Raw genomic sequence first — 26,349 nt, 5'->3', positions numbered from 1 at the left:
GCGTGGTGATGGTGAACCACCTTGTAAATACATTAAAACCTGCTGATTTGTGGACATTAAAAAGTGAATTTTATGGTACATGAATTCTATTTTGTAAAAGAAAACCCACCAGGTTGGATGCCTCTATAGGTGGATTTGGCCAAGGCAAAGATCATGGAAGCTTTCCAGAGCAAGTGAAACTTATTATAAATATCTAATATTTATTGAGCATTTCCTGCACAGCAGGGACCTTTCACCGTAATAATCTACCTGATCCTACTAACAACCCTATAAGATTACTATTACCATCTTCTGCTTAGAGCCAAGGAACTGCGAGGTCAAGTAACTTTACCCAAGGTCAGAGAGCCAATAAATGGTGATGCCAGAATCACCACGCAAGCCCACTGACACCAGGGCCCACACTCTTATCTGCTGCCGTGAAGTCACCTAGGCAATGCCCACTACTCAGAACGACTTACGATGCAACGAGTAAAGCACTGTGTTTCACTTCTCCCAGTAGACATCTCTCTCCGCGCCCTTTGTCTTTACTGTAGCCCATAAGGCCCTGCGAGATCCTACACCCCCACCCCCACCGCCCCCTTTCTGACTGCATCTCCACTCTTCCCCTCACATCCTGTCTGCTCAAGCCACACGGGCCTCCTGGTGTTTCTCCAGCGTGCGGGGCGTGTTCCTACCACAGGACCTTCGCATCCATTTGCTGAGCTACGATGATTATAATCACAACATATGTCGTAACTCATGGTTAGGCCAAAACTTCAGTTCACATGTACTCTAGACACACTAGCCAGATCCTGCACTGAACTGTACACTTAATATTTCGAATGTCACTTATTAATTTAAATCAAAACTACCTCATTTTTCCAGTCTTTTATTGTTCTGCATGATGTCACATGCAAAGATTTTTATCTTACAAAATCCAGTAACAGCAGGTTTTGCTTACCAATTAGTGTGAACAACAGTCATATAGCTATCTTTGCAGAGAAATAAAACAAAGCAATCAAGCCAAGAAAGTGTCATACTAGAACTTGATCCTCCGTTCAGCCTAGAACGATAGTTTGTGAAGTAACTATAGCAACCGCACTTCAAGGCACCAATCCCACCACACTTTCACTGAGAAACTACTGACCATCTGGACACACACACACACACACACTCACACACACACACACACACACAACGCATGCTGACAGCCAGTTATATAACGTCAGTAAATAACTTGGTGATATTTTAAGTTCCTATCATGCTAAAAGTCCTAAGTGACTCTTAAGCATATACACTTGCATAGACTGTTCACAGTAGGACGCTGAGAAAGGAAAGATACATTTAACACATTTACATTTAAAATAGAGTTGGCCTTCAAGATGGTGAAAACTATCACATTTTATGAAAACAAATTCACCTTGGGATCTTTTAAATATTAAGCTCCACTGGAGCTCAGCATGGGGTGGGGGTAAAATTTAGCCAAGCTCAATTAGCCCCTTTAGCAAAATGCCTTGACTACAGCAAACTCCCTTAAGTCACTGGCACACAGGCCCAGAGCAAAGGCTTTGAGTCAGACAGTGTGTTTTGAAACCTTGTTTCACCACTTACTAGCCGGGGACCTTAGCCCAGTGTCCTTACCTTGCGAGCTTCCGTTCTCCTTAAGAATGGAGACACCACCACAGAACCTATGACACAGCGCCTTCTCACCTAATGACAAACACCATTCACCGACTGCAATTCCTAAATTACATTGTAGGAAGTCAAAAAGCTGCAAAACGTTATGGCTGTATTTAATACTGTAGCCTTTAGAGGAATTATCCATATAGACTATTTTTAAGTTCAATAAGACTGTAATAATAAAAGCTTTTATATACACATCTTTGTATGATCAAGACTTTGTTTTTCCCTTTAGGATTTTTTTGGGCAGGCTGAAGGCTAGAAATAGTTTTATTATTTAAAATGGTAATATTATGCTTGTAATTTAGGTTTTAAAAAACTAGAGTTTTTTGTTTTTGTTTTAAAAACGTCTCCATTCTTCAGTGTTTTGTTTACTGAATTAGGCTATAAATTCAAGCCTATCAAGTGACTTAATTATTAACAATAATAGTGAACATCTTCTGAGCTCTTCCTATCTGCTCGATCATACAGACACTTGGGCTCACCAAAAGGCCACCGAAACGAAGAGTGGCAGGTTGCCTCAACCTCCAAGGAAGCCAATAGAAGTATTATGGACCTTCACAGAAGCATCTGCTATGTAGCAAGTTCAGGATCAGCCATAACCACTCGATAATCACCAGGACCAACTCATTTTACAACAGGAAACTGAGGCCCAAAGAGATTAAGTCCAAAGGTCACAGTTACTAACAAGAGAGGACTAGAAGCTAAGTCTCCCTACTTTCAGTTTGTTGTTTATCAATTACATTACAGCTGATGGTTTAAAAAGAGAAAGACCTATTCCAATACCTCAAAACGTTTCTACATTGTTGGGGAGAAAGTGAGTATCTGAAATAAGTGAATGTTTGTTTATTGAGAGCTAAATATTAAGCACAAATTAATGTAACCCACAGCCTATAATGCATAGGCTGAAAGGGCTCCCAGGACTGAAACAAATGGAATCAGCTGGTCACGTTGTGCGGAGTCTACTGCACGTAAGGAGGCCCACTGCTAACACCACCAAAACACTACCACCAGGCTCCTTTTCTTGCAAGTAAAACACATATCAGAGCCATACAACTTCCTTTACTCTAGTTAACATTCCTTTGAAGAGGAAAGTGTCCTTAGTGCCTTTCCCCAGATATATTTCACCTCTGCACGAAATATTTTACCAGCTGCAAAATGTTCACTCTTTCATAAAGAATGATGCTGACAGTTTTCATCCTTTTCATGCTGAGCCTGGCTATTTTTATTAAAATTCTTATTTCTATCAAAGTTGTTTAGGGATAGCCTAAATGCGTTTAGGCCCAGATCTTAGGGACAAGCCAACAAATAATGTTTAAAGCATAGCCCATTTGTTTCTTGGGAAAACATTTTTAAAATCTCACCCACTGACAAAAAGGTGAATGACTACAGATGCTAGCATTCAACATTATTGCAATGAGGGAAATTTCCAAAATATAACTTTGTTTAAAAGAAGACAATCATGGAACTTTATGTAACAGGCAAACTGAAGACTTCTACAAAGACTTTATTGTGTCAGATGAGAACATGGCCAGATTCTCTCCCATTTATTCCCCACAGCTGAGAGACTGGGTGGTGCAGTAAGCCACCTGATCAATTAAAAGTTACCATAGGCACTACACACTAACTGCCAATTCTCAAATAAATTAAAATATACTCCAAACCTGTGTTGCTTAATATGGTAGCCACTAACCACGTGTGGTTACTGAGCAATTGAAATGTGCTAGTCTGAACTGAGATGTGCTATAAAATGTAAAACTTCACCAGATTCACAATGGATTCACACCAGATTTCAATGATTTAGTCGAAAAAACATAAAATATCATATTAAATTTTATTGAGTACATGTTGAAATGATAGGATTTTTGACATGTTGAGTTAATAAAAGATATTATTAAAATACCACCTTTTTAATGTAGTTATTAGAAGATTTAACATCCGGTTTATGCAGCTCACATTACATTCCTATCGGAAGTGCTGCTCACTACAAACTATGCAAAATATGAGCCGATCTTGCTTGGATGATTGATCATGATAATGAATACAAAATAGACAATAAAGGAAGACAATCTTATTTATATCTTGGATATGTAGTTTAGGATGGTATCAAGTAAGAATTGCATGCATGTTCTTAAAACTTGGGTTAAATTTATAGCCAACCTTGACTGTTAATAGAGATAGAACTCAATCCTACAAGTAGTATTTTTACGGATCAAGAAGGCAATACAAAAGTAAAGGCCACAAAGAGGGACTAAGAGAAGTAAAATGTTTCCAGAAGGCATTTTAAAACAAAAGCAGTGTGTTTTAAATAGTTACTAGTTTATAGTTAATAGTTAATAGTAAATAATTCAAATAGTTAATGTTTTTTTAAAAACAGTATTTGATTATTTTGAGTATTATGAAATTTCCCAGATCCAGCTAAGTAAACTTCTTTAAAAAGGAACCTGGTAAGGTAGTGACTAGAAACTCTAACCACGAGGAATAGAGGTAAAATGTCTGAACGTACCATATGAAAAATATAAGCCAAGTTTCTTAACAGGGTATTTAAAATTAAACATTAAACAATGATGAAATCAGTCAAAATTCTATAGGTATCCTTCAATATTACAATATTATGTAGTATAATACATCAATCAACTCTTACAGGTTTAACTCAAACTGCTTTCAAAATTCCAAAACACCATAATGCCTTTTCCAAATCCAGCCAGTGAGAATAAGGGAGGGAACAGTTTCCAAATGCCTTAACTTGCAAGGTTAAAATTAGAAACTGACAATTCAGAGCCATCTCAACAATAATAAATATTTGCATGGCATTCTGTTTGACAGGCACTTTGGACACATTCTTTTTGATCCTAGGGACGGTCCTCGGCAATCGGTATGTTTTCATCCCTACTTTAGAGCCAATTCCAGGCTCAAGGGCCTTGACTTGTTCAAGGTCACATAGCTAAAAAGTAGGAGAACCAGTACTTGATTGAATCTTCTGATGCTCATCCAATTCTCTTTCCATTACCAGACAATCGTTCATTTAAAACCAAATGTTTAGAAACTCAACAAGCCCTAATGCCAAAGAAGGATTTAAGGATCAGCTAGGTCAAACCTTAAGACTCTGCAAACACGATGTACTGGAATCGGTTCAAAAAGGGGCGAAGAGATTATCAAGAGACAGGAAATGACTTGAAAGATCCAGGGGAAAAAATCTAATCTAAATGTCCTTGAGTGCAGCATAGCAGAAAAACAGTGTTCGAGTAGAAAATACAGAGAAACAGCACTTTCCTTCTGAAGTGTGATTCTCAATGTAGAAATTGTATGTTAAAAGAATGATTTTGTTACTTTACTATAAATGTGTTTGAGAATTTTACTTAGCACATAGGCAATCAGAAAACCAATACATCCAACTGGCTACCACCAGTCCTACATTTTTTCCTATAAGTCATGACATTTACTTCACAAAAAGCCAGAGTAGAAAAATTATAATTCAGTACCACTGCTATTTAGATTGCAGGAAAGGGTCCGGCAAGAGCATGGCAAGTCTAACGACCGGTGTCTTCTGTCTGGTAGAACGCCTCCTTGAGGGCAGGACAAAGGCGGCACCACCACAAATGAACCTCACTCAACCTTCAGAGCGCAGTGACAACCAGGCTCATTAAAGCAAAACGTACAAACGTCAAAGCACAATCGAAGGGAATTCCTAAAACGGCTCTGTAAATCCATTCCCTAGGTGAGCTCCTAAATACAACAGGATTTCGGAATCAGGGCAGCACTACGGAAAAAGGTGGGTTTCAAGCGTGGGAACACCACCTGGGGGTGCCCACACCGCCGACTCCCAGAACGCGAACCCAGCAAATTTCAGGCGCCGGTCACAGAAGCGCGGTGAGACCCCGAAACTGGGCGAGCGCCAAGCGACACCCCTGCCTCCCCGTCCACCACCCGCCAGGATGGATGGAAAAATGACGGGCTCCAATTTCATCTCCTGCTTCCCCTCCCGAGCAGTCCCAGCCGGGGAGGCTCGGCAGGAAGGGCCGTGGCTGAGGGGCGCCGGCCGGGGTCCCGGTGGCGCAGGGTGGCCCGCCCGGACCCCGCCCCCGCCCCCACCGCCGACCCCGAGATCCCGACCCCCGCCCGCGCTGATAGCCCGGTGCGCCCCCACCTGCCCTCCCGGGGGGCGCCGGGGCCCGGCGCTCCCGCCAGGCCACTTCCTTCCCCGCCCGGCCTCGCGCGAGCCTCGGGGGCGGGGAGCCGCAGGAGGAAGGAGGCTTGGCCGGCGGCCTGCGGAGGAAGCCGCCGCCGCCCGCACCCACCGGCATCATCGCGGCGCGGGTCCGCGACGCCCTCAGCCGCCTGACAGGACGCTCGGCGCCGCGCCGCGCCCGCCGCTCTGGCCGTCCTCACAGGCCGCGCGCCGCCGCCGTGCTTTCGGGCCCTCAGCGGCGAGGCGGCGGCTGCGGCAGGCTGCGGAGCCTAGCCGGCCCTGTCGCGGCCGCCGGCGCGCTGCGTCGCTGTCCCGGGACCGGCCGCCACCGCCTCCGCCCGACCGCCTCGCGTCGCCCGCCCGCGGGTTCTCTCCACAGCCCCTGCAGGCCCCGCCCCCAGCGCGTCGCCCCGCACCGGGCCATCCACCCCCTCCGATTGGCTCGGCGGGACAGGGGGAGGGGCCGGGGGCGGGGTTTCACGACCCCGCCCACCCAACCTCACTCTCGGCAGCGGCCAGGTGCGAGCGCGCCCGTGCGCGTCCGCGCTCCCGCGGGGGGGAGGGGCGGGAGCGCTGCGGGCGCCCAGCTGCTGCCCCGCCCCGCGTGTCGGCCTGTGGGCCCATGGCTGCGCGGGACCAAGAACACATACTTTCAGAGACCTCGGACATAGGGAAACGGAGGCCCAAAGAAGGAAGGGCCAGGTCGGGGCCCTGGGGCGAGTCACATCACGGTCGGGACTCGAACCTCCGGCTCCCGGAGGCCGGCCTGGGGCGGGGCGCATACCACAGCGACTGCGCGCGCCCGCGTCTGACCGCTGCCTGACCCCTTGCTCTCCGCGCCTCGCAGGGCTGCAGAGAAGGGGCTGCGTACATACGAGGGGCGTGGGTGAGCCCCGAAACATCCATGTGACCAGGCTCCGCATTGCTCAGGGTGAACCCCCAAGTGGGCCTGGCGCTTTCCGTCCCTTGGGCCCCTGATTGTCCCCCACCCCCGCGTCTTCTGCGGCTCCATCGGTGCTCTGCTCCTTAGGCCAGCGGGCGTTCCGGGGCACGTCTCAGCTCTCCTGCCTTGGTCCTCCACACAGGCAGTATCCCCGGCCTAGAACGCCTGTGCCCACCTGTGCCAGCATCCTTCAATGCTGAACGTCCGAGGGCCCAGTCCTCATCTCTGGCTCCAGGTCTCTCCTTACAGCCTTCTCTCCAGTGACACCCTCACCTCTGGCCTGAGCGCCTGAGTGACAGAGACCTCTACAAGACCACCCATGTGGGCAGAGCCCAGGGTAGGGCACCGAGCAGACCCTAGGAAAAGCTACCAAGCAGGCGGGTATCCTTTCTATGCCCTCCACACTGTGCCAATCACTTGAACGCTGACAGAGATGAGACTGTGACTGATGTACTCCACAGGCACTACTGAAACGTCCACGAGGACCCGGAACGTGGAGGTCTGTTTATGGCCCCAAACACCAAAGACCATAAACCACCTTGGGAAGGGCCCAGGTCCTTGAAGAAGGCAGCAAGTGGTGGTCAGGTTCTGTCTGTAACCTGTCTGCTCCTCTAAGACGCTCCAGGCTGCTGGGTGGAGCTGGGGAGCAAAGAGAGAGGCCAGGGAGATACCACTGTCCCCATCATGGGGACCAACCCTGTTCTTCAGGGACTATGGTCTGTGAGGGGGTGTGTGTTTGAGAGTGTAGACTTTTCAGTTAGACACTGCCTCCTCCAAACCCTCACTGTATGACCTCAGACGAGCTACATCTCTCTGTATCTCTATTTGCCTATCTCTATAATGGCAGAGTACAGAAATAATAATGCCTGGCTCATAGGATTTGGGGAGGTTCAGACACGATGTACGAAAAGCTCCTAGCGCAGTTGGTGGCACATGGTAGCTGCTCCATAAAGAGCAGTTGTCAGTAGTTATGCGGTCATGAGCAGCAGGCTTAATGTACAAATGTCCCTGGGAGAGGGACCACCCAGGGATTCTTAAACACACACTGGGCATCACTGGCTCATGACACATCTCTTCTGGGAGCAAGGTTGGGACAGGAGAGGAAGCTCTAGGTAATAGGAGGTCATAGGCAGGAAGTGAGATAGCCGGGTTCTAATTCCAGCTCTGCTTGACTCCCCATGTGGCTGGCCCTAGGGACTTGCACCCCTTTTCTGAGACTCAGTTTTCCCCACCTATAACTGGAGTGGGGTTAGATTCCATGACCTCCAAGGGCCTTTCAGCTCTGACATGCTGATATTCATGAGTCCTGAAGTGGTGGGTGCTGGCCCACTAAGCCAGGCAAGGGACAGGCTTTGCCAGGGCACTGTAGAGAAGTGCCACCTTGGTGAGGTGGTCAAAATGAGCCCACTCCCTTGAAAAGGGGAGTCTTAGCCATTGGGGCCTACTCTTGCCTGCAGGACCTGTGGGCACAGACAGCGGCAGCTGCCCCACCCTCACATGAAGGGCCCCTCTATCCTCTAGGCAGGCATCCACCTGAGGCCAGGCTGGTCCGTGGCTCGCCCTGGAGGCTCTCCACCTGGTCCTCTTCCTCTCCATCCTCCCGCAAACGCCAAGGATCAGGCCATATCGCCTGGCATCTAGACCAAGGGCATTCATAATTGACCTCCCTGCTCTAACCTCATCCATGCCCAAACCATCCCACACACAGACATAATTAGGTCACACGTACACACCTCCGCCCTTCAAAGCGCTTCTACGTCTTCTATCACCCAGACTGAAGTTCACAAGAGGCCCTTCAGGAATCACCGTTGATGGTGGGATACGGACTTTAGGTGATGGGAAAAGATGTCCAGATTGTTCAGAGATGCACACTCACATATGTCAGGGGCCTGGAATTTGCTTTAAAAAGCTCAGCAAAAGGGAGAGAGAGCGAGATGGGAGGGATCAGTGAAGAACACGCAGCCAGTTCCTGGTAATTGTTGAATACGGGTGATCGGTATATGAGGTGCATTGTGTTTTTCTCTCTACTTTGTATGTTTGAACTATTTCATATTAAAAATGATTAAATACCCTTTAAAGGAAATAAAAAGGCTATCTGGGAAGAAAATCACTATTGATTCATATTTGCATAAAGAAATTATTGAAGGATCCACAGAATACTAATAAAACAATGACTGTACGTGGGAATGGGTAGATAAGGGACAGAAATCAGAGTACGACTTTCCACTATTACTTTTGAAAAATAAGCTTTATTTTTAGGACATTTTAGATTTACAGAAAGCTTGCAAAGATGAAAAACAGTAATACGGGGATATTACTCCCACATCCCACCCTGTTTCCCCTTACATTAGTGTTGTATATTTATTACAACTAATGAACCAATATTGAATCATTGTTATAAACTAAAGCCCATATTTTATTCAGATTTCCATAGTTTTACCCAATGTCCTGTGTCCCAGAGGCCCAGCTAGGGTCACCACACTGCATTTAGTCATCATGTCTCCTTAGGCTCCTCTGGGCCGTGAGAGTTTCCCAGACTTTGTTTTTTATGACCGTGCCAATTTTGAAGAGGACTGGTTAGGTGTTTGCTAGAATGTGCCTACTTGAGATTTATCTGATGTTTTTCTCATGATTAAACTGAAGTTAATAGGTTTCTGTTTTTGTTTTGGAAGACCACAGAGATAAAATGCCATTTTCATCACATCATATGAAGGGCACACACTATCAACTTGATGTATCATCATTGATGTTGACCTTGATCTTCTGGTCGTTATTACTTTCTATGTTTGATTTTTGAACCAGGTGAATATATTAGCATTTAAAATGAAAATTTTTAAAACTTAAGACCTGTATTAGTTTATTAGGGCTGCCATAACAAAAAAGATCACAGACTGGGCAGCTTAAACAACAGACATTTATTTCTCCCAGTTCTGGAGTCTGGAAGTCCAGATCAAGGTACAGGCTAGATTGGGTTCTTCTGAGCCTTCTCTCCTTGGCTTGTGGATGGCCACCCTCTTGCTGGCTCTTCACATGGTCTTTTCTCTGTGTGCACACACATCCCTGTGTCTCTCTCTTTTTATGAGGACTCCAGTCATATTGGATTAGAGCACAGACATATGACCTCTGTTTAACCTTAAATACCTCTTTAGAGCCCTATATCCAAATACAGTCACATTCAGAGGTATAGTAGGGGTTAGGACTTCAACATATGACTCTTGGGGGGCGGGGGGCACAATTCTGTCCAGGACAAGACCCTTCATAGCACGGCCCCAGTCTACCTTGCCATGTTAATCTCCCATGCCCCCAGCACCGCACACCTGGATCTCATACCCCATGTATCACAAACCCTGGCCATCCCCTCCTCCCTATGTCTCGAAGTGCTCTGTCAATTTCCTCAAGAAGTGCAACCCTGTTCTTGTCACAATTCAGATCCTTCCTCTTTTCAAGGTTTTTCCAGATACCCCCAGGAGAACTCATCCCAACTGCCTTCTCCCACACTGCTGAGTCCTGGGTCACTCGTCACAACCTGTCACCTTAGACCTGGCAACACACCTGTCTCCCCCAGGGGCCAGCAAGCCTGCTCAGTTAACAAGTGTTGACTGGGTTTCTCCTGTGTTCCCGGCACTAGTCCAGGCCTTAGGGACACAACCTCAAGCACGACAGGTCCCTGTCCTCACGGAGCTTATACTCCAGTCAGAGGAAAAGATGATAAAAACAAGAACACAAAAGCAATAACTTTCAAACAGTGGTAAATGCACTGAAAATACAATAAAGCCAGATAATGTGACGGAGACAACTGCTCTTGCCAGAAAGCGACATTTGAGTTGGGACCTGAATATGGAGGAGGAGGCAGCCTTGGGGGTGGGGGCGTCCAGGTGGGGAGTGTGTGAAGAACAGGCGACGGGATGAGCTTACAGCAGCGCTGGGGGCTCGTGGGTGGGCAGGGGAGTGGAAGGAAGTGAGGTCAGGTTTGGGTTTGTGGACACGATGAGTCTGGATCTCATACTGGTGATTTTCCAGGGGAGTACAGAGAGCTGATTTATGTTTTCCAGTACCCAGTGGAATATGGCAAGAATGGAGGAGGGTGGCCCCTCAGGAGGCTGAAGGTGGAGGTGATGGATTTGGGGAAGGGGTCCCATTTGGGATGTGCTTTGAAGGGTGGGACTTGGGGAGAAGAGAAAGGGAAGACCGGGAATGGCCCGCAGGCTTCTGCCCAGGGCTGGGGGACTGGGGTGCGGCCCAGGCTGCATGGCATCCAGAGCCCCCTGCGTGCCTAGTGAGCAGGCGCAGGTAGGTCCAGTGCCCATGTCCCGATTTGCCAGGCCTCCCTGGGGAAGGGCACCTTTCAGGACCCCCTACCCTGTCCATCGGGGGCCAGGACCCATCCCTGCCATCCATCCCCCACTCCTGCCAGATATTGGGCGTCTCTGCCCCCCATCCCGCCCGCTGTTCTTCCTGCCTCACCCCAACCAAAGCCGTCCTCATCTCATCAATTGGCCTCCCTACGGGTAGAAGGGTGTTTCTAAAGCAGAAATCAGACCCTGCCACCCCAGTGGGACCCCTCAGTGGCTCTCCACAGCCTTGAGGGCGTAGGGGTACTTAAACCCCTGGGGCTTGGACGTCCTGCTCCCCAGTCTCAGGCCTCCGTTCCCCTGCCAGACAGTGCCCCCACCTCCAGCCGCCCCAGGCCAACTCCTCCCCTCCCACTCCACCCGCAGGCAGCCCTCAAGCCCGCATTCCCGGTGACCCCATCTCCCCCAGTGTTGGGGTGGTGACAGTGCGGACGGAGGTTCATGTTCCGCCCCCGCAGTTCTCGGGAAACCTGTTTTCACAAGTGTTGGCTGCGGACCAGTCGCGGTTCCATTCATTCCACTAGGGCATTAAGTGGTATTTTTGCCATCAAGGTTGGAAAAGAGGAACTTGTCGCGAACACAGCCAGCGATCTGTCTGTTCTGCATGTTTTGTTGGTCCTGGAGGCACCCGGTCGCCCGCGCCCGCCCCGCACGGAGTCGGCGCCTAACTCCCACCGCCGCCTCCACCTGTTCTTGTCACAATTCAGGAAATGCAGCGAAAACCCAGCGACCGCCGCCCTGGCGCAGAACAACCGTTCCTGTCCGGCTGTCACATGCCAGGAGTGGGGACCTCAGGGCGGGGTCCCGGGAGCCGACCAGGCTGTTCTCATTCCGGCAGAGGCCTGTTGCGCCGCAGGTGCGGGCAGGGTCACCGCCCTAGGGGTGGGGCCTGTGGGAGAGGAATCCGCGTGCCAAGGACGCAGCAAGTGCCCAGCTCATCGCTGCGGGGACCCCAGAGTGGTCTCGGCACTTGTCCAGGCCCCTGCTCGGTGTCCGGGGCTCGAACCCAGCCTGACCATGTGCCCCCCCCCGCGGCTGCGGTTTCAGGCGCACTTCTCCCTGTCCCCTGCGGTTAACCCTGCATCGCAAGCCCACGCTCCGCCTCAGTGGGCGGTCTCCTGGGGCGGGGTTTCCTCGCCGGGAGAGGGTCTGCCAGACACACTACTCTCGTCTGAGCCCTAAATCGCATTCTCCCCTCCTCCTGGGATCTGTCTGCGCCAGAATGCTCCTGGGTTCATTCATTGATTCATTCATTTCCGACCTTTACAGTGTCTGTGCCAGACTTGAAGCTGAGGTCGCAGTTCCTGCCCGCAGGGAGCTCGTTGGAGGTCGTGCCTTAACGCGTTTTAGTCTCGGGTCTTTAGTTCTTTTCACGCATCCTGCCCCAGGAATCCCCTTCCCCCATTCTCCCACAGTGGGTTTTCCCCAACATCCTTTCCACTAGTTGCTTCACCTCCCTCCAAGCCGCTGTGCAGGGACCCTAATCAACCTTTCCTCTCCCCCCACCGCGCCGTGCTCTCCAACCCTTCAGGTGCTTCCACTTTCCACCATTATTCATGATGCTGTCACATCAGTCAGGGTCCTGTGGGAAAACAGATGGCTTCCGCAAATTGGGGAAATTCCAGGACGGTTATTTACAAAGGGGGACTGCTTACAGGAGCTGGGGTAGGGGGACCAAAGAGAGAGCACACAACTCCAGGACCAGCACAGATGGGACAGTTACCACTCCCAGGGCTGGAGGGAGGTGGGAGGGCAGGTCACCAGCAAATTATACGAAGAGTCACCAAGAGGAGGCCTGACCCCGAGAGCAATGACATTTGGCCAAGTGACACAGACTGTCCAAGGCCTGGAAGGAGGAGCCGGATCCATTTTCTGACCTCCCACCAGGGCACTTCACTGGGTTTGGATGCGTTCCCAGGAGATGGGCCTCCCCAGACACAGTTAAGATTCAAACCCAGTTCTTCTGACTCTAAATCCTGCACTCTGTACACACCTTGCTTCGTTTTATGAGCTTAGAATTCATTTTGCAATAACTAATTGAATATTTTATAAGAAGAAGTTAACAAAATGTGCTTTCACATAGGACTTAGGAAGTTGGACTGTGGAGCTAGACTACCGGCTACTCAGTTCTGCCTGTGTAATTTTGGGCAAGTTACCCAACGTTTCTTGCCTCAGTTTGCTCATCTGTGTAATGGGGATATTTACAGTGCCTACTTCAAAGATCTTTGTCTGGATTACATAAAATGATGGGTGTGGCACACAATGAATACCACACAGCCATTTGCTGTTATCCTGTATTGGGTGAGACACTGCTGCCAGACCACTAGGGTCCCTGTCTCCAGAGCCACTATGCTCCACTGATCTGTAGCCTTGGGTGCCCAGGCATGCCAGCCTGACCTTGAAACACCGCCAGCGGCTGAATCACAGCGTCTCCTCTCACTGGCTCACGCGCCTCAGACACCCCCACACAGACATGAACTCAAGCAGTAACAGGGGATCTGTCCTTTTGCCAACACCAAAGAAGGCAGCTGGCGGCGGGCTTGACCCTCTTGGTACTTGGAGATAGTGTGACTACTACCATGTGTACTGGGGTGCCTGAGACGATTCTGGACACATGTAGAAAACTCCTCCAATGTGAACCAGGAGGACACCGGACATGCCTCTCTGTGACTGTGAAGGGGACTCGCCGACCCCTAAGCCTGCCTGGTTGAGCAGGGAGGGTGGTTCAGCTGAGGCAGGTGTGAACGGCACGTCAAGGCTGTACGGAGCCTTGCTGAAGAACACTGGTCTTGAAAGATGTGTCTGGCAGGGCCAGAAGGGAATGCACACACAACACACACACACGCGTCCACACACACACAGACACACTGGTATAGGTGACAGCACAGCACTTGCTTCTTGTCACTAATGTTCTCTATATATAGCATAGTGATTGGAGTCAGAATTCAAGTTCCATTTCAAAAACCCAAACACACAAAAATAGTTCTGTATAGACAATACACCTAACTTTATGTTCAAAATTCTTATTTTTATCATAATAATTCATGGACTTGATTTTTAATCAAATATGACTCATTCATAGTATGCAAAGGCTTCTGATGAAAAACAGCAGGCCCAGGCCCGTCTCAGAATCACATGCCCCAGGGCCAGACTCTTTCAATTTTTACGCGTGTGTGTTTGTCGTGCGGGAGACCCTGCTCGCTGTGCCATTTGTCATACGGGGCGGCCTGCAGGGTCTCAGCTCCCGCTCCCCACACAAGAGCGCAGGATGTGGCTAGGCCAAAAAGGAACACGCACGGAGCCATAGGTAGGGAAGTCATACCACTATGGTCTCACTGGAGGCTGGGTTTACACGACATGCGACCTGCTGTCCGCTTTGCTGCCAACCGACCGACTCTCCTCCACTCCCCTTCAATCTCCTCCTCTCTCCTCGACTTCCCTCTGTAGCCGCGGCAGTTATATTAGTGGCCAATGGCTCAATGGTTACGGCTGATGGCCAACCAGCCACAGCTGATGGCTATCTACTACCTGAGCCAGCACCTTTCCACATGAGGCCGAGAGCCTGGGGCTCTGTCCCCACAGTCTTACCTCCATATTTATAAATATTATGCTTATCCTGGTATGTCTTGATTTTTCAATTCTAGATATTATTGACTAACTACTATGGCAGATGAGGCTTTAGCAGTCTTACTCCCTATAATGCAGGGTCTCCGCTCCCGCTCCCGCTCCCGGCAGGTGAACACAGGATCTCGTGAGGCAGGAAAGGAACACCAACGGAGCCATAGATAGGGGAGTCACACCACTATATTCTCGATGGTGGCTGCTCAAGACACAAAAGCAAATATCCGCCAATACTCCAATGAGGGGTCTTCCTGTACCCCAGTCTCGCTGGCAGCCGGGTGAGACACAGGAAGTAGGATCAACATGGTCCACAATGTAATCCACTTGCTAACAGCACTTTCTAGCTGCAATCCGCGCTTGCTAGCTTAGCCACGGCAGTTATATCAGTGGCCAATGGCTAACAGGTTACAGCTGATGGCCAACTAGTCACAGCGGATGGCCATCTACTACCTGAGCCAGCACCTTTCCACATGAGGCCGAGAGCCTGGAAACTGCTCTCCTGGCTCTGTCCCCACACTCCCTTACACATCTTTTCCATTTTCACCATACAGTTACATCATACTTCTGATTTAAACAATATCCAGGATTCCATTATTGTGCCCGTGTGAATGCTGTTTACTGCTAAGTTATGTACAGACCATGTTTGCTACAACAGGTGTTTTATTAATGCAAATTAGCTCACAGGTGATTGGTAGCAGGGGAGTGACGTCAATACAACCCGAAGTCAAGTTGTTCATGCACAATGTTCTCCAGCGTGTTAATGTTTTGAAGCTATCGGGACAAGCATTCCAAAGGGGCCCTTAGCAATATGTGAAGGTCTTAAGAAAATAGGTAAGCTCAAAAATCTCCCAGAGGGGCCGGCCCAGTGGCTCAGGAGGTTAGAGCTCCATGCTCCTAACTCCGAAGGCTGCTGGTTTGATTCCCACATGGGCCAGTGGGCTCTCAACCACAAGGTTGCCAGTTTGATTCCTCGACTCCCGCAAGGGATGGTGGGCAGCGCCCCCTGCAACTAAGATTGAACACAGCACCTTGAGCTGAGCTGCCGCTGAGCTCCTGGATGGCTCAGTTGGTTGGAGCGCGTCCTCTCAACCACAAGGTTGCTGGTTCGACTCCCAGAAGGGATGGTGGGCTGTGCCCCCTGCAACTAGCAACGGCAACTGGACCTGGAGCTGAGCTGCGCCCTCCACAACTAAGACTGAAAGGACAACTTGAAGCTGAACGGCACCCTCCACACCTAAGATTGAAAGGACAACTTGAAGCTGAACGGCACCCTCCACACCTAAGATTGAAAGGACAACAACTTGACTTGGAAAACAGGCCTGGAAGTACACACTGTTCCCCAATAAAGTCCTGTTCCCCCCCAAAAAAAAAAAATCTCCCAGAGAAGCCTTCTGCCAGTGCAGAAATAGTGTGGTGTAGGACCACTACCCTCCCCTCCAGTTTAATCTGTTTGGGAAAGCCAAACAAATGAGCTGGTGAGGAAGCTGCAAAGATGGTCCCTCGGATTAAAACATTTTGTTTGTTTTTTGATTGATAAAGAAATCTTCCTCTAGATTGTATTTTTCTTACTGATGAATCTGGTCTCTTTTAGAGGTGAACGTCTTCAAGGGTCAACATCTCCAAGGCAGATGCAGAAGCCTGAAGGCTAAGGCCGCAAAGCAGGGAGCAGCTGTGATTTTAGGTGCTAATACCAGCGGAGAAATGACTGTGTTAGTAAGTACTTTTATCAGCATCGTTGTTGTTTTAATTAGGGCTCTGCTTACAAAGTTCCAAGATGCAAAACACAAACCTAATGAAGGACTTACATCCAGAATATATAAGGAACTCCTATAACTCAGTAAGACAAACAACCCAATAAAAAATGAGCAAAAGATTTGAAGACACATTTTAGGAGAGATATGGATGACATGTAAGCATGTGAAAGGATCATCATTAGTCATCGTCAGTGAGATACCATCACACACCTGCTTAAAGACCAAAATGAATAAGACTGACGATATCACGTGTTGGCAAGGAGGTGGAACACCTGGAACTCTCATACACTGCTGGTAGGAAAGCCAAGTGTTTCAACCCCTTTGGAGTACAGTTTGGTACTTTTTTAAAATGAAATGTGGTGTGTGTGTGTGTATGTGTGTGTGTGTGTGTGTGTGTGTGTGTAAAATGAGAAGCAGTCCTGCTTCTAGTCGTTTACTCATGACAAATGAAAATGTAAGTTCAGGGCCGGCCCGGTGGCTCAGGCGGGTGGAGCGCCGTGCTCCTAACGCTGAAGGCCGCGGGTTCAACCCACCTGGGCCGGTGAGCTGCACCCTCTACAGCTAAGATTGTGAACAACAGCTCTCCCTGGAGCTGGGCTGCTGTGAGCAGCCAGAGGTTGGCGTGAGCTGCCGTGTGCTGCTGTGCGCTGCTATAGGCTACCGTGTGCTGCCATGAGTAGCCGGCAGCCGGCGTGAGCGGCCGGCAGCCAGTGAGAGCTGCCGTGAACGCTGTGAGCCTCCGACCTATGACTGGTGACTGACTGACTCAGCCGGGGCTAGCGCAAGGCTCATAATATCAGCATGGGCCAGGGAGCTGTGTCCTACACAACTAGACTGACAAACAACGGCCTGAACTGGGAGGGTGGGGGGACAGCCAGAAGAAAGGGGGAGAAAAAAAAAGGAAATGTAAGTTCACACAGAGACCTGTAAGTGAATGTTCATAGCAGCTTTAGTCGTGATAACCCCAAACTGGAAATAACACAACCTCCATTCAAATGATGAACATTGTACCACTCTACAATGGAATATGACTTCAGCAATAAAAGGGAACAAACTAATGGATTACACAGCAAAATGGTTACATCTAAAAGCAGCATAAGGTTAAGTGAAAGGAGTCAGACAAAAAAGACTACACAGTGTATGATTCCATTCTTATGACATTATGGAATATTGTAGGGACAGAAATATCATGGCGACAGATATAGTAGTTGCTGCAAGATGACGGGGAACTAACTGCAGTGGGGTAGGAGGGAACTTTTTGACATGATGGAAATATTCTGTCTTGATAGTAGTGGTGATTACTTGGCTTTTTACATTTTTCAAAACTCATCAAATTATACACTTCAAGAGGAAAAACTTTACTGTATATAAATTATACCTTGATAAACCCAATGTCTTAAAAATGTTCCATAGGTTTTGAACAGTCTATGTCTAACCCTCTTTTCTCTGTAAGCCCCATTATTTTTAGTGAATGGATTTATAGAAGGCAAGATTTTAAAGGAATATATATATTTAATTATAGCAAAAAAAATCTGTTATGATTACATTTTCTTTCCTCTATAATTTTTTGTTCTTTGAGAAGTTAATATAATACATTGCAGTCTGGATGGGTTACTCTCCAGTCTGGTGCAGAGCTGTTGTCCTGGGAAGTCTCCTCACTGAATCTCTTGCATGGGATATCTGTTTGGTGGATCCTTTATCTTCTGCTTTCTTGAGTTTGCCTCCTCTTCATGGCAAAGCACGTCTTCCAGTAGCTTCTTGACATAGGGAATATGGGAGGTACATTTTTTAAGATCTTGCATTCTGAAAGTGTCTTTATTCTGTTCTCACAATTGACTGATAGTTTGGCTGGGTATAGAACTCTGGGTTGGAAATCATCATCTATTGGAATGTTGAAGACAGTCATTCCATTGTCATCTTGCTTTCAGTGCTGCTGTGGAAGCCATTCTGCTACCTCATCCTTTAGGATAATCTGCTTTAAGATGATCTGTTTTTTTCTCTTTGTAAGCTTTTACAGTCTTTCCTTTATCCCTGTTGATTTGAAATTTTAAGATAAAGTACACTGGTGTGGATTTTTATCTATTAATTGTGCTGGTAACTTGGGCTTTTCTTTATTAGGATAGCTAGATCCTTTAGTTCTCAAAGTTTTTCTTAAAATTTTCTTTGATAACTTCATTTCTCCTGTTTTTTCTCTCTCTTTTTTTCCCTTTGTGAAGTTCCTGACATTCAGATGTTGGGCCTCCTGTTTTAATCTTTTAATTTTCTTTTCTCTCCTTGTTTCTCTGATTTCTTTTGTGGGGGAGATTTCTTCAACTTGATGAAATGATGATCTCAAGCTGATCTTATCCAGTTTCATGGCTTTAAATGCTGTTTACACACTCATGACTCCCAAATTTACTTCTCCCCTGAACTTCATATTCCTTTCTCTAACTGCTTTGTCAGCATCTCTCTTTGCATATCTAATAGACATCTTGGCTTAAGATGTTCAAAACTGAACCCCTGGTTTCTAACTCCCTGTGTAGGCTGAATAGCAGCTCCTCAAAAGATAACTACATCCTAATTCTCAGAACCTGTGGGTGTTACCTTATGTGGCAGAAAGGATTTGCATGTATGATTGAGTAAGGCTCTTGAGATGGGGAGATGATCCTGGATCATTCAGGTGGGTTCTACATGCAATCACAAGGGTCCTTATAAAAAGGAGGCAACAGAAACAAGTGGTTACAGTGATGGATGTAAGGAAGGGGTCCTGACCCCTGCAGCTGGTCTCCAGAAGCTAGAAAAGATAAGGACACAGATTCTCCAGAAGGAACCAGCCTTGCTGACTCCTTAGCCCAGTGAGACTGATTTCAAGTTTTTGACCTCCAGAACCATAAAAGAATAAATGTGGGTTGTTTTAAACCACCAAGTTTGCAGTAATTTGTTATAGCAGCAATCGGAAACTGATATACCCACCTTCATGTCTCCCACAGTCTTCCTCATATCAGTTGAAGGCACCCCATCTTTTTAATCCCTCAGGTCAAAACCTCAGAGTTGTCTTTAAGTCCTCTCTGTCTCATACCCCATATCCAAGGTATTAGGTTGGTGCAAAAGTAGTCGCGGTTTTGGACCATGAATTTTAAATCATTATAAGTAGGCTATATCTTTCAGCTCTACCCTTCAAAACATCTCCCAAATCTGACCAGGTCTCGCCACCTCCACTGCTACTGCCCCAGGCCAAGGTGGCATCACCCCTTACTTACTTGGATCACTACAACAGCCTCCATACTGGTTTCCTTGCTTCTGTTTTTGCTGCCCGCTTCCCACCCACCAACCACCGCCCACCCTGAGTCCATTCTCAGCCTAGCACCCATTGTGATCCTTTAAAAATAAATAAGATCATTTCACTCCCCTCTCAAAACTCTCACTGGTTCTCCATCTCACGCAGCAAAAGCCAAAGGCCCTTCACAGCCTACAGGGCTGACACAAATGCCATCTCCTGTGCCCTCTCTCACCTTATCCCCAGCAACTCTCCACCTTGCATTCTCCAATCAAGCCACATAGCCGCCTTGTTCAGTTATGCCAACCACATGTCTGCCTCTGAGCCTTTGCCTGGGAAGTCCTTCCCTCAAATCCCACATAACTAGAGCCAGCAAAATGTAAATGTGGGACTCCTCATCCAAGGAGCAGAAAGAAAAGTGTCATTAAATGTACTACAACGTAGGGGTGGCTGGTTAGCTCAGTTGGTCAGAGCGCGATGCTCATAACACCAGGGTTGCCAGTTCGAGCTGCTGTTTGCTGCCATGGGCCACTGTGTGCTGCCATGAGTGGGCGGTGGCCAGTGTGAGCGGCCGGCAGCCGGCGAGAGCTGCCGTGAGCTGCTGTGAGCAGCAGACGGACGACTGGCAACCGACTGCCTGAGCGGGGGGAGCGCAAGGCTCATAACACCAGCACGGGCCAGGGGGCTGTGTCCTACACAACTAGACTGAGAAACAACGGCTTGAACTGGAGTTCGGGGGGGTGGGGGAGGTAGAAGAAATGGGGGGAAAAGATAAAATTATTAAGAATCTCAAGGCTGGCAGGAGTGGGCGGGGCCTGAGTGAAGGGCCCATGAAGCCAGCCTTGCTCACGCCCCGCCCTCCCTTCAGTTAGGTCTGTGCTCCCCACGGTCCCATCAGTGAGGCCACCCGCTCCTCCCCGACACCAGGCACACCCTTTGTCCTTCGCCCTTTTCCTGCTTTAACATTCTCCAGAGCACCCCAGATGGCATTCTACATATTGTTTTAAGTCTGCCTCTCGCCTCTGGAACAAACGCTCTATGAGGGAGAAATCTGCCCAGTACCCAGCACATTATAGGTGCTTCATAAGTACACTGAATGAACAAACCAGTGAGGGAATGAGTAATTGACTGAAGGAGCCAGTGGCTCTCTTCCCACCAGCCTCTCTCTGCAGCTTCCTCACCCTCTTGCTGCGTGTCACCTGCAAACCATGCGTTTAGCCCTAACAGCCAGGCTCCTTTCTAGGCACTTACCAGCTTGGTAAATCAGTGACCCGAGAAGGAAGGAACTACAATAATCACTCCTGCTTTTTAGGTTGAGTGAACAGTCAGAGGTTGAGCAGCGTGCCTGAGGCCACACAGCTGCTAAGTGTCCGGGCAGGGACTGGAGCCTGAGTGGGTGGCTGTGACAGTTCCTGTGCCCCTGGCTGGGTGGTTGTCCAGATATGAGATGGTGGGTAGGGAGCACCGTCCCTGGCAAGCAGGCTGCTGGAGTCCATGTTATTCATGTTGTTTGTGTGATTAGGCCCTGGGACGAGCTGAGCTACATGCCAAGTGCTTTGGAGGTTGTAACGGAAACTCTCTGCTCCTTCCAGGGGCTTCCAGAGCCTCGGCCTCAAGCTGGGCAGGGGCTGCAGAAGGACTCACCAGGCACCCCGGCAATCGGCACAGGCCCTGGGATAGAGACAGTGCAATGCAGGTGACCTTCTCCCCTGATGGCGACAGGCCACAGCTAGCAGGGAAGGGGTCCAGCCCTTCAGGTCCCAATGGCCAGATTCACACTTCAGGGCTCAGAGGAGGTGCCCAGTAGGAGACAGAAGGAGAGGGGCTGAAGGAGAGGTGAGGGGCTCCAATGACGGAAGGACACGGGAGGGGCTCAAGGTGAGCCTGCGTTCCAGAATCCTGCCTTTTGGAAGCCTTCCTGGCAGCTCCAGTTGCCCCGCCACCTCCCCAAAGGTTGAGTGGACTTGTCAGGTGACACATTGTTTTGTGACATGTTCCCTGCAGTGCGCTCCCGAGGGTGTCTTTACATACATGACCTTAACCTCACAGCAGTCCCTAGCAAGTGAGCACTGTTGTCCCATTTGTCAGATGAGCAAACTGAGGCCCAGAGAGGATGGATAATCTCACACAGGCTGCACTGGGCCTGGTGCCCCTGCAGCCTCAGCTCAGTTCCAGGTGCACCCACACCTGCGGGCACACGTGACTGTCTGCAGTTCCACCATCAAAGCACCCTTGCCCGGGGCCCAGTGCAATGGAGCACCAGCAGTGCCAGGTGGGAGGCGGGGCAGCAGACACAGTCACGCCTGGGCCTGCAGGTGCTGGCACGGGGCCTGCTGGCCTGGAAAACAATCCACCTGGTGGGTTGTCAGACTCAGATTTCGAGTCTCCTCGGAGGCTATGCATCTCTTCCACCAGGCAGCTGGGCGGGCGGGGAGGTTGTGGAGCTGACTCCCCCAAGGCTGTGTGTGTGTGGACACATGCGTATGTGTGGGCCCCCAGTCCCTAAGCCCTGCCCTCCCTGCCCCCATGCCTTCCTGGCCGGAGGCCACTAGCTGGGCAGCAATGTTGTCCCAGGAGGCTGGCCTTGAAGGCAAACAAAAGTGGGGCCTCCCTGGTGCCCCTTCAGAAGTGAACTCTCAGGGGTGAGGGGTGGGAGATGAGGGTAAGGGGGATTAAATATATGGTGATGGAAAAAGAACTGACTCTGGGTGGTGAACACACAATGAGATTTATAGATGATGTAATACAGAATTGTACACCTGAAATCTATGTAATTTTACTAACAATCGTCACCCCAATAAATTAAACAAAAAGAAGTGAACTCTCAGGGGCCTCAGGGGTCCCAGGTGCTACAGGAGCCCCTCGTCTGCTCCCTAGTGCCCCTGGCACCTCCATTCTAGCTCCTCAGGCTGTCTGGCTGCCCCGTCCTCCCCTTGCCATTCCCTTGCCCACCTCCCTACCCCATGCCTTTGTCCTGCTGTCACCTGACCCCAAGATGCCCTTTCTTCCGTCTTCACAAGTTAGAATTCAAGTGGGCTTTCAAGGCTCAGCTTAGACACTGTCTCCTCTGTGCGTCTGTCCCTGGGTCACCCACCTCTCACCTTGTCTACCTCGGACACTGGGCTAAGTAAGTACTCCACAGCTTTATCGCAGGGACTCCTTACAGCCAGACACAGCCTCAGAGAGCTCAGCCCCACTTCCTGCTCTAAAATTCCGGGCAGGCCAAAGGGAAGAGTGTGAGCTGGGCCCTGGCTCCTCTCTCCTGAGAGGTCACCCTGGGTAGGCTTCACTCCCAGGGCTCTGCTGGATGGGCTGCCCAGGGCTGCAGGGAGGGGTCCTCAGCACCCTGCCCACTCTGAGTCCCCAGGGCTACCCTCCCACCCAACTTTGGCTCAAGGCCACCCTACATGGCTATGCACTGACAGTCAGGGACTTGCACCCACTCTGACCCTCAGTCTTCTCATCTGTGAGTTGCAGATAATGAGATTTACTTTAAGGCCCAGGTGTATGCTGCCCAAAGGCAAACCAAGTTCCAGTGAGTCAGGCCTTTGTAATTCAATAGGCTTCACTCCTACTAGTAGGTAGTTACCTGTAGCTGCTGCTAGTAACTTATGTGTTCTAGTAACTTATCCTTTTGTCATCCAGGCCTGGGGGCAAGAGCAGTGCTGGGTGCTGGTGCTGGGGGAGAGGGAAGGGAGGCAACCCCAAGCTGTGCCCCATCTCACCCTTCAAGGGCTAACTCCGATGTCACCACCCTGACTTCCACCCTCTCCTTCTTCTCTGTCCCCACTGTCGCATGCACCACCTTCCCAGTACATGTCTGTCCCTCCACTGTGTCTGCACCCCTCTGTGACCCCATCTCTCAACAAGGGCCTGGCACCCAGAAGTGCACAGGGTGGGGAGGAGGGTGAGGAAGACTCCGGGAAATCGTCCATCTCCTCTCACTTTACAGATGGGAAAGCTGAGGCCCAGGGCAGGTCAGGGGCTGGCCCAAGGACACAGTGAAGTGGGGCAGCACTGGGAGGCTAAAAGCCAAGCGAGGGACCTTAAACCAGGTCTTCGGTTTGATCTCAGGTGGGGATCTGGGTTCCGGAAGGCTCCAGGAGCTGCAGTAACAGGCCAGTGTGCAGGGCGTCCTGGGGACACGGTCACACCTGCCCGACTGGAGCTGGGCGTCTGGGTGTGCACAGCAGCCTGGCCGGCTTGGGTGTGGGCTGCGGAGAGCACATTCCAAAGAGAGCTTTTAGGAAGCTGAGTAGCACCTGCCCTGCTGGGTCTCAGGGAACGGGTGGGGGCCCAAAGACCTACTGTGGCATGAGCCATCCCCAAGCATTCTGGGGCGAATGCTAGAGGCCTTGGCTGCCCCAGCCCCAGCCCCAGCCCTACTGACGCAGCCCCTCAGTCCCTGCTCAGCCCAACCCCCACTGTCCTCCACAGACAGCAGTGCCACTCACTGGGCACCTGTCCCCAGCTGCACTTTTCCCGCAGCAGTTTGCTGAAACCCAGATCAGACCAGGCCACCTTGGGACCCTTCTGACTCCCAGTTGCCTGCAGGATAAAGTCCGACCCCTGTTGGACTTTCAAGGGGTCCAAGGCCCATTTCATGGCGTTCAAGGCCCGTTGTCTCTGCCTCCAATCTCTGAACTGCCCTTAAGAGGGGAGAAAGGGGGTGTCCCCCAGGCAGGAGGCGGTGCAGAGCTTTGTCCAGATGTGGGTCTGCCAGCTGCACTGAGCTGCTGAGCCTGGTGCCACTTTCCTGGCCTTGGGTGTGCAGTGTGAGGGCACCTGTGAGTGCAGTGGGTGTGAGATGGTGTGTCCCGTGACCACGTTGGGCCACTGTGGGATGTTCCCAAGAGCTTTTGCTGCTGAGGCCACATCCTGGGACCAGCTTTTCCTCCAACCGTCTCTTAGCATCCAGAGCTCCCAAGGCTCCACCTCCCAACTACCCCCAGGCCTTGGCCTCAGAGAACTGGGCAGGAAGCCCCTGGCCTTGATCAGAAGGGTACACGGGGCACAGAACTGGGCCTCTGATGCCCCACAGATGGAGTCTCAGGTGTGGCCTAACTCCCCGCCCCAAGAGTGCTGGAAACACATGACTGCACTTCTTCTCCTGCCCCCACCCCCAGCTCCAGCCCAGCCCCAGGGGGCAAAGCCAGAGTTGAAGCCCAAGGGGCTTGACCAGGTCAGTCCCTGCTCTGTAGCTCAGAGGCAGAAGCCTCTTACAGCCCCTCCAACCTAAGGGCCCTCCACCACTGATACCCTTGTCCTCAACCCTTGGCCCCTGTCCACCAGATGCTGTGTGGGCCCCTCAGGGCTGCAGCCGTGTTCTGGCCCATCCCCTGGTCACCCTCTGCCAGCTAGACCAAGCCTGTTGCGGGCTCTGGCCAGTTTAGAGGTGGGCCCAGTCTCTGGACACTGGCTGCTCAGGTGGAATCACCCATCAGTGGAGCGATAATCCCCAGGGGTGTGCAGGTCAGCAGGTAGACACTGTGATGGTGGTGGCTGATGTTCTCGCCCTGGGTCTGAGGACAGTGCTTCCTGCTTCGAGAAGGGGGTCCAGGTGAAGGGCCCTGAGCAGCCTACCTGCCCAGGTAAAGCCAGCTGTAGTGATGGAACACTCTGCCAGGAAGAGCCACTAACCAGGTGGGCAGGCCGCAGCCCTCTTCATTCCTGTAACCTCTCCTATTGTCCTGATGGTCTCACCCTGGCACCAGGCTCAGACAAGGTCCAGCCTTTAGGAATCTCCCATTCCCCCTCCTCCGCCAGGGTTTGTGACTGTCCCGGGCAGAGAGAACACAGAGTGGGGCAGGTGCTACACTGTACCTGCCAAGGACCCTGTGCCAGGATGAGAGCACACAGGCTAGGGACCTCATGCGCCGGGCAAGGAGGGGCAGGTGGGCGGGTATCCACCGCGGAGGCTCCTTGGGGTCCTCCGGGCACGGGGGTGGGGGGGCGGAGAGGGGGCCTCGCGGGGTGTGTGGCCTCGACGGCGGGGGCGGGGCCAGCTTTGGTAGCCGGGCGGGCCCTCTCTGCACCCCACACTTCCTTCCCGTGGTGGGGGCTTTTTGCCCCGCTACGCGGCAGGGTCCTGCGGGGGTGCCCTCCCCGCCGGAAGTCAGCCCCTACTCCTCTGATCCAGGGCTATGGACGTGGCAACAATGACAATGCGGACAATAGGGGCGCTTTGTCTCTCCCCGCGGCACCTTCCGCCTTTCCCAGGCCCCCGCCCTGGGAGGGTTCTCAGCGGACATCTCCAGGCTTCCGCCTCCACCCAGACCTTCTGACCCGCTCCTGACCACCCTGGCTCAGCCTCTCTCGCCTGCCCATCCCCCCAGTCCCTCCGCAAAACTTCACCTCCCTGAAGGGGATCCAGTTTAACTCCTCACCTCCAGAGTCACACTCCACCACTCCCAGCCACCCCCTCCCAGACGCTGCAGTACGGCAGCCCCCAAGGCCAGGCAGCCTAGAGTTCGGGCAGAGGTGCCATTGCTGTGGGACGTCTGTAGGTCACTTCCACAATGGCCACCAGCAACATGGCCCAACTCGGCCACACGGACCTGATCCTACAAGACCCA

General features: G+C 50.7%; 1 protein-coding gene across 3 annotated transcripts in view; it reads right to left on the bottom strand.

Annotated features, from left to right (window-relative positions):
- PPP1R13B (protein phosphatase 1 regulatory subunit 13B) overlaps positions 1-6,187 on the bottom strand; it is a 74,783-nt gene extending 68,596 nt beyond the window's left edge. The window contains exon 1 of one of the 3 annotated variants that reach the window (XM_033107474.1): positions 5,958-6,187. In XM_033107474.1, the coding sequence (XP_032963365.1) occupies positions 5,958-5,966 (9 nt within the window). In that variant the 5' untranslated portion in view covers positions 5,967-6,187. Of the gene's footprint in view, positions 1-5,806; positions 5,935-5,957 lie in introns of those variants that run through there. The other 2 variants (XM_033107472.1, XM_033107473.1) reach the window with 2 other exon arrangements.
- Between the last annotated feature and the right edge of the window lie 20,162 nt (positions 6,188-26,349).

Source organism: Rhinolophus ferrumequinum, chromosome 6 (assembly GCF_004115265.2).
Source record: "Rhinolophus ferrumequinum isolate MPI-CBG mRhiFer1 chromosome 6, mRhiFer1_v1.p, whole genome shotgun sequence".
In the NCBI taxonomy this organism is placed as follows: Eukaryota; Metazoa; Chordata; class Mammalia; order Chiroptera; family Rhinolophidae; genus Rhinolophus; species Rhinolophus ferrumequinum.
This window is presented reverse-complemented; position numbering and strand designations above follow the sequence as displayed.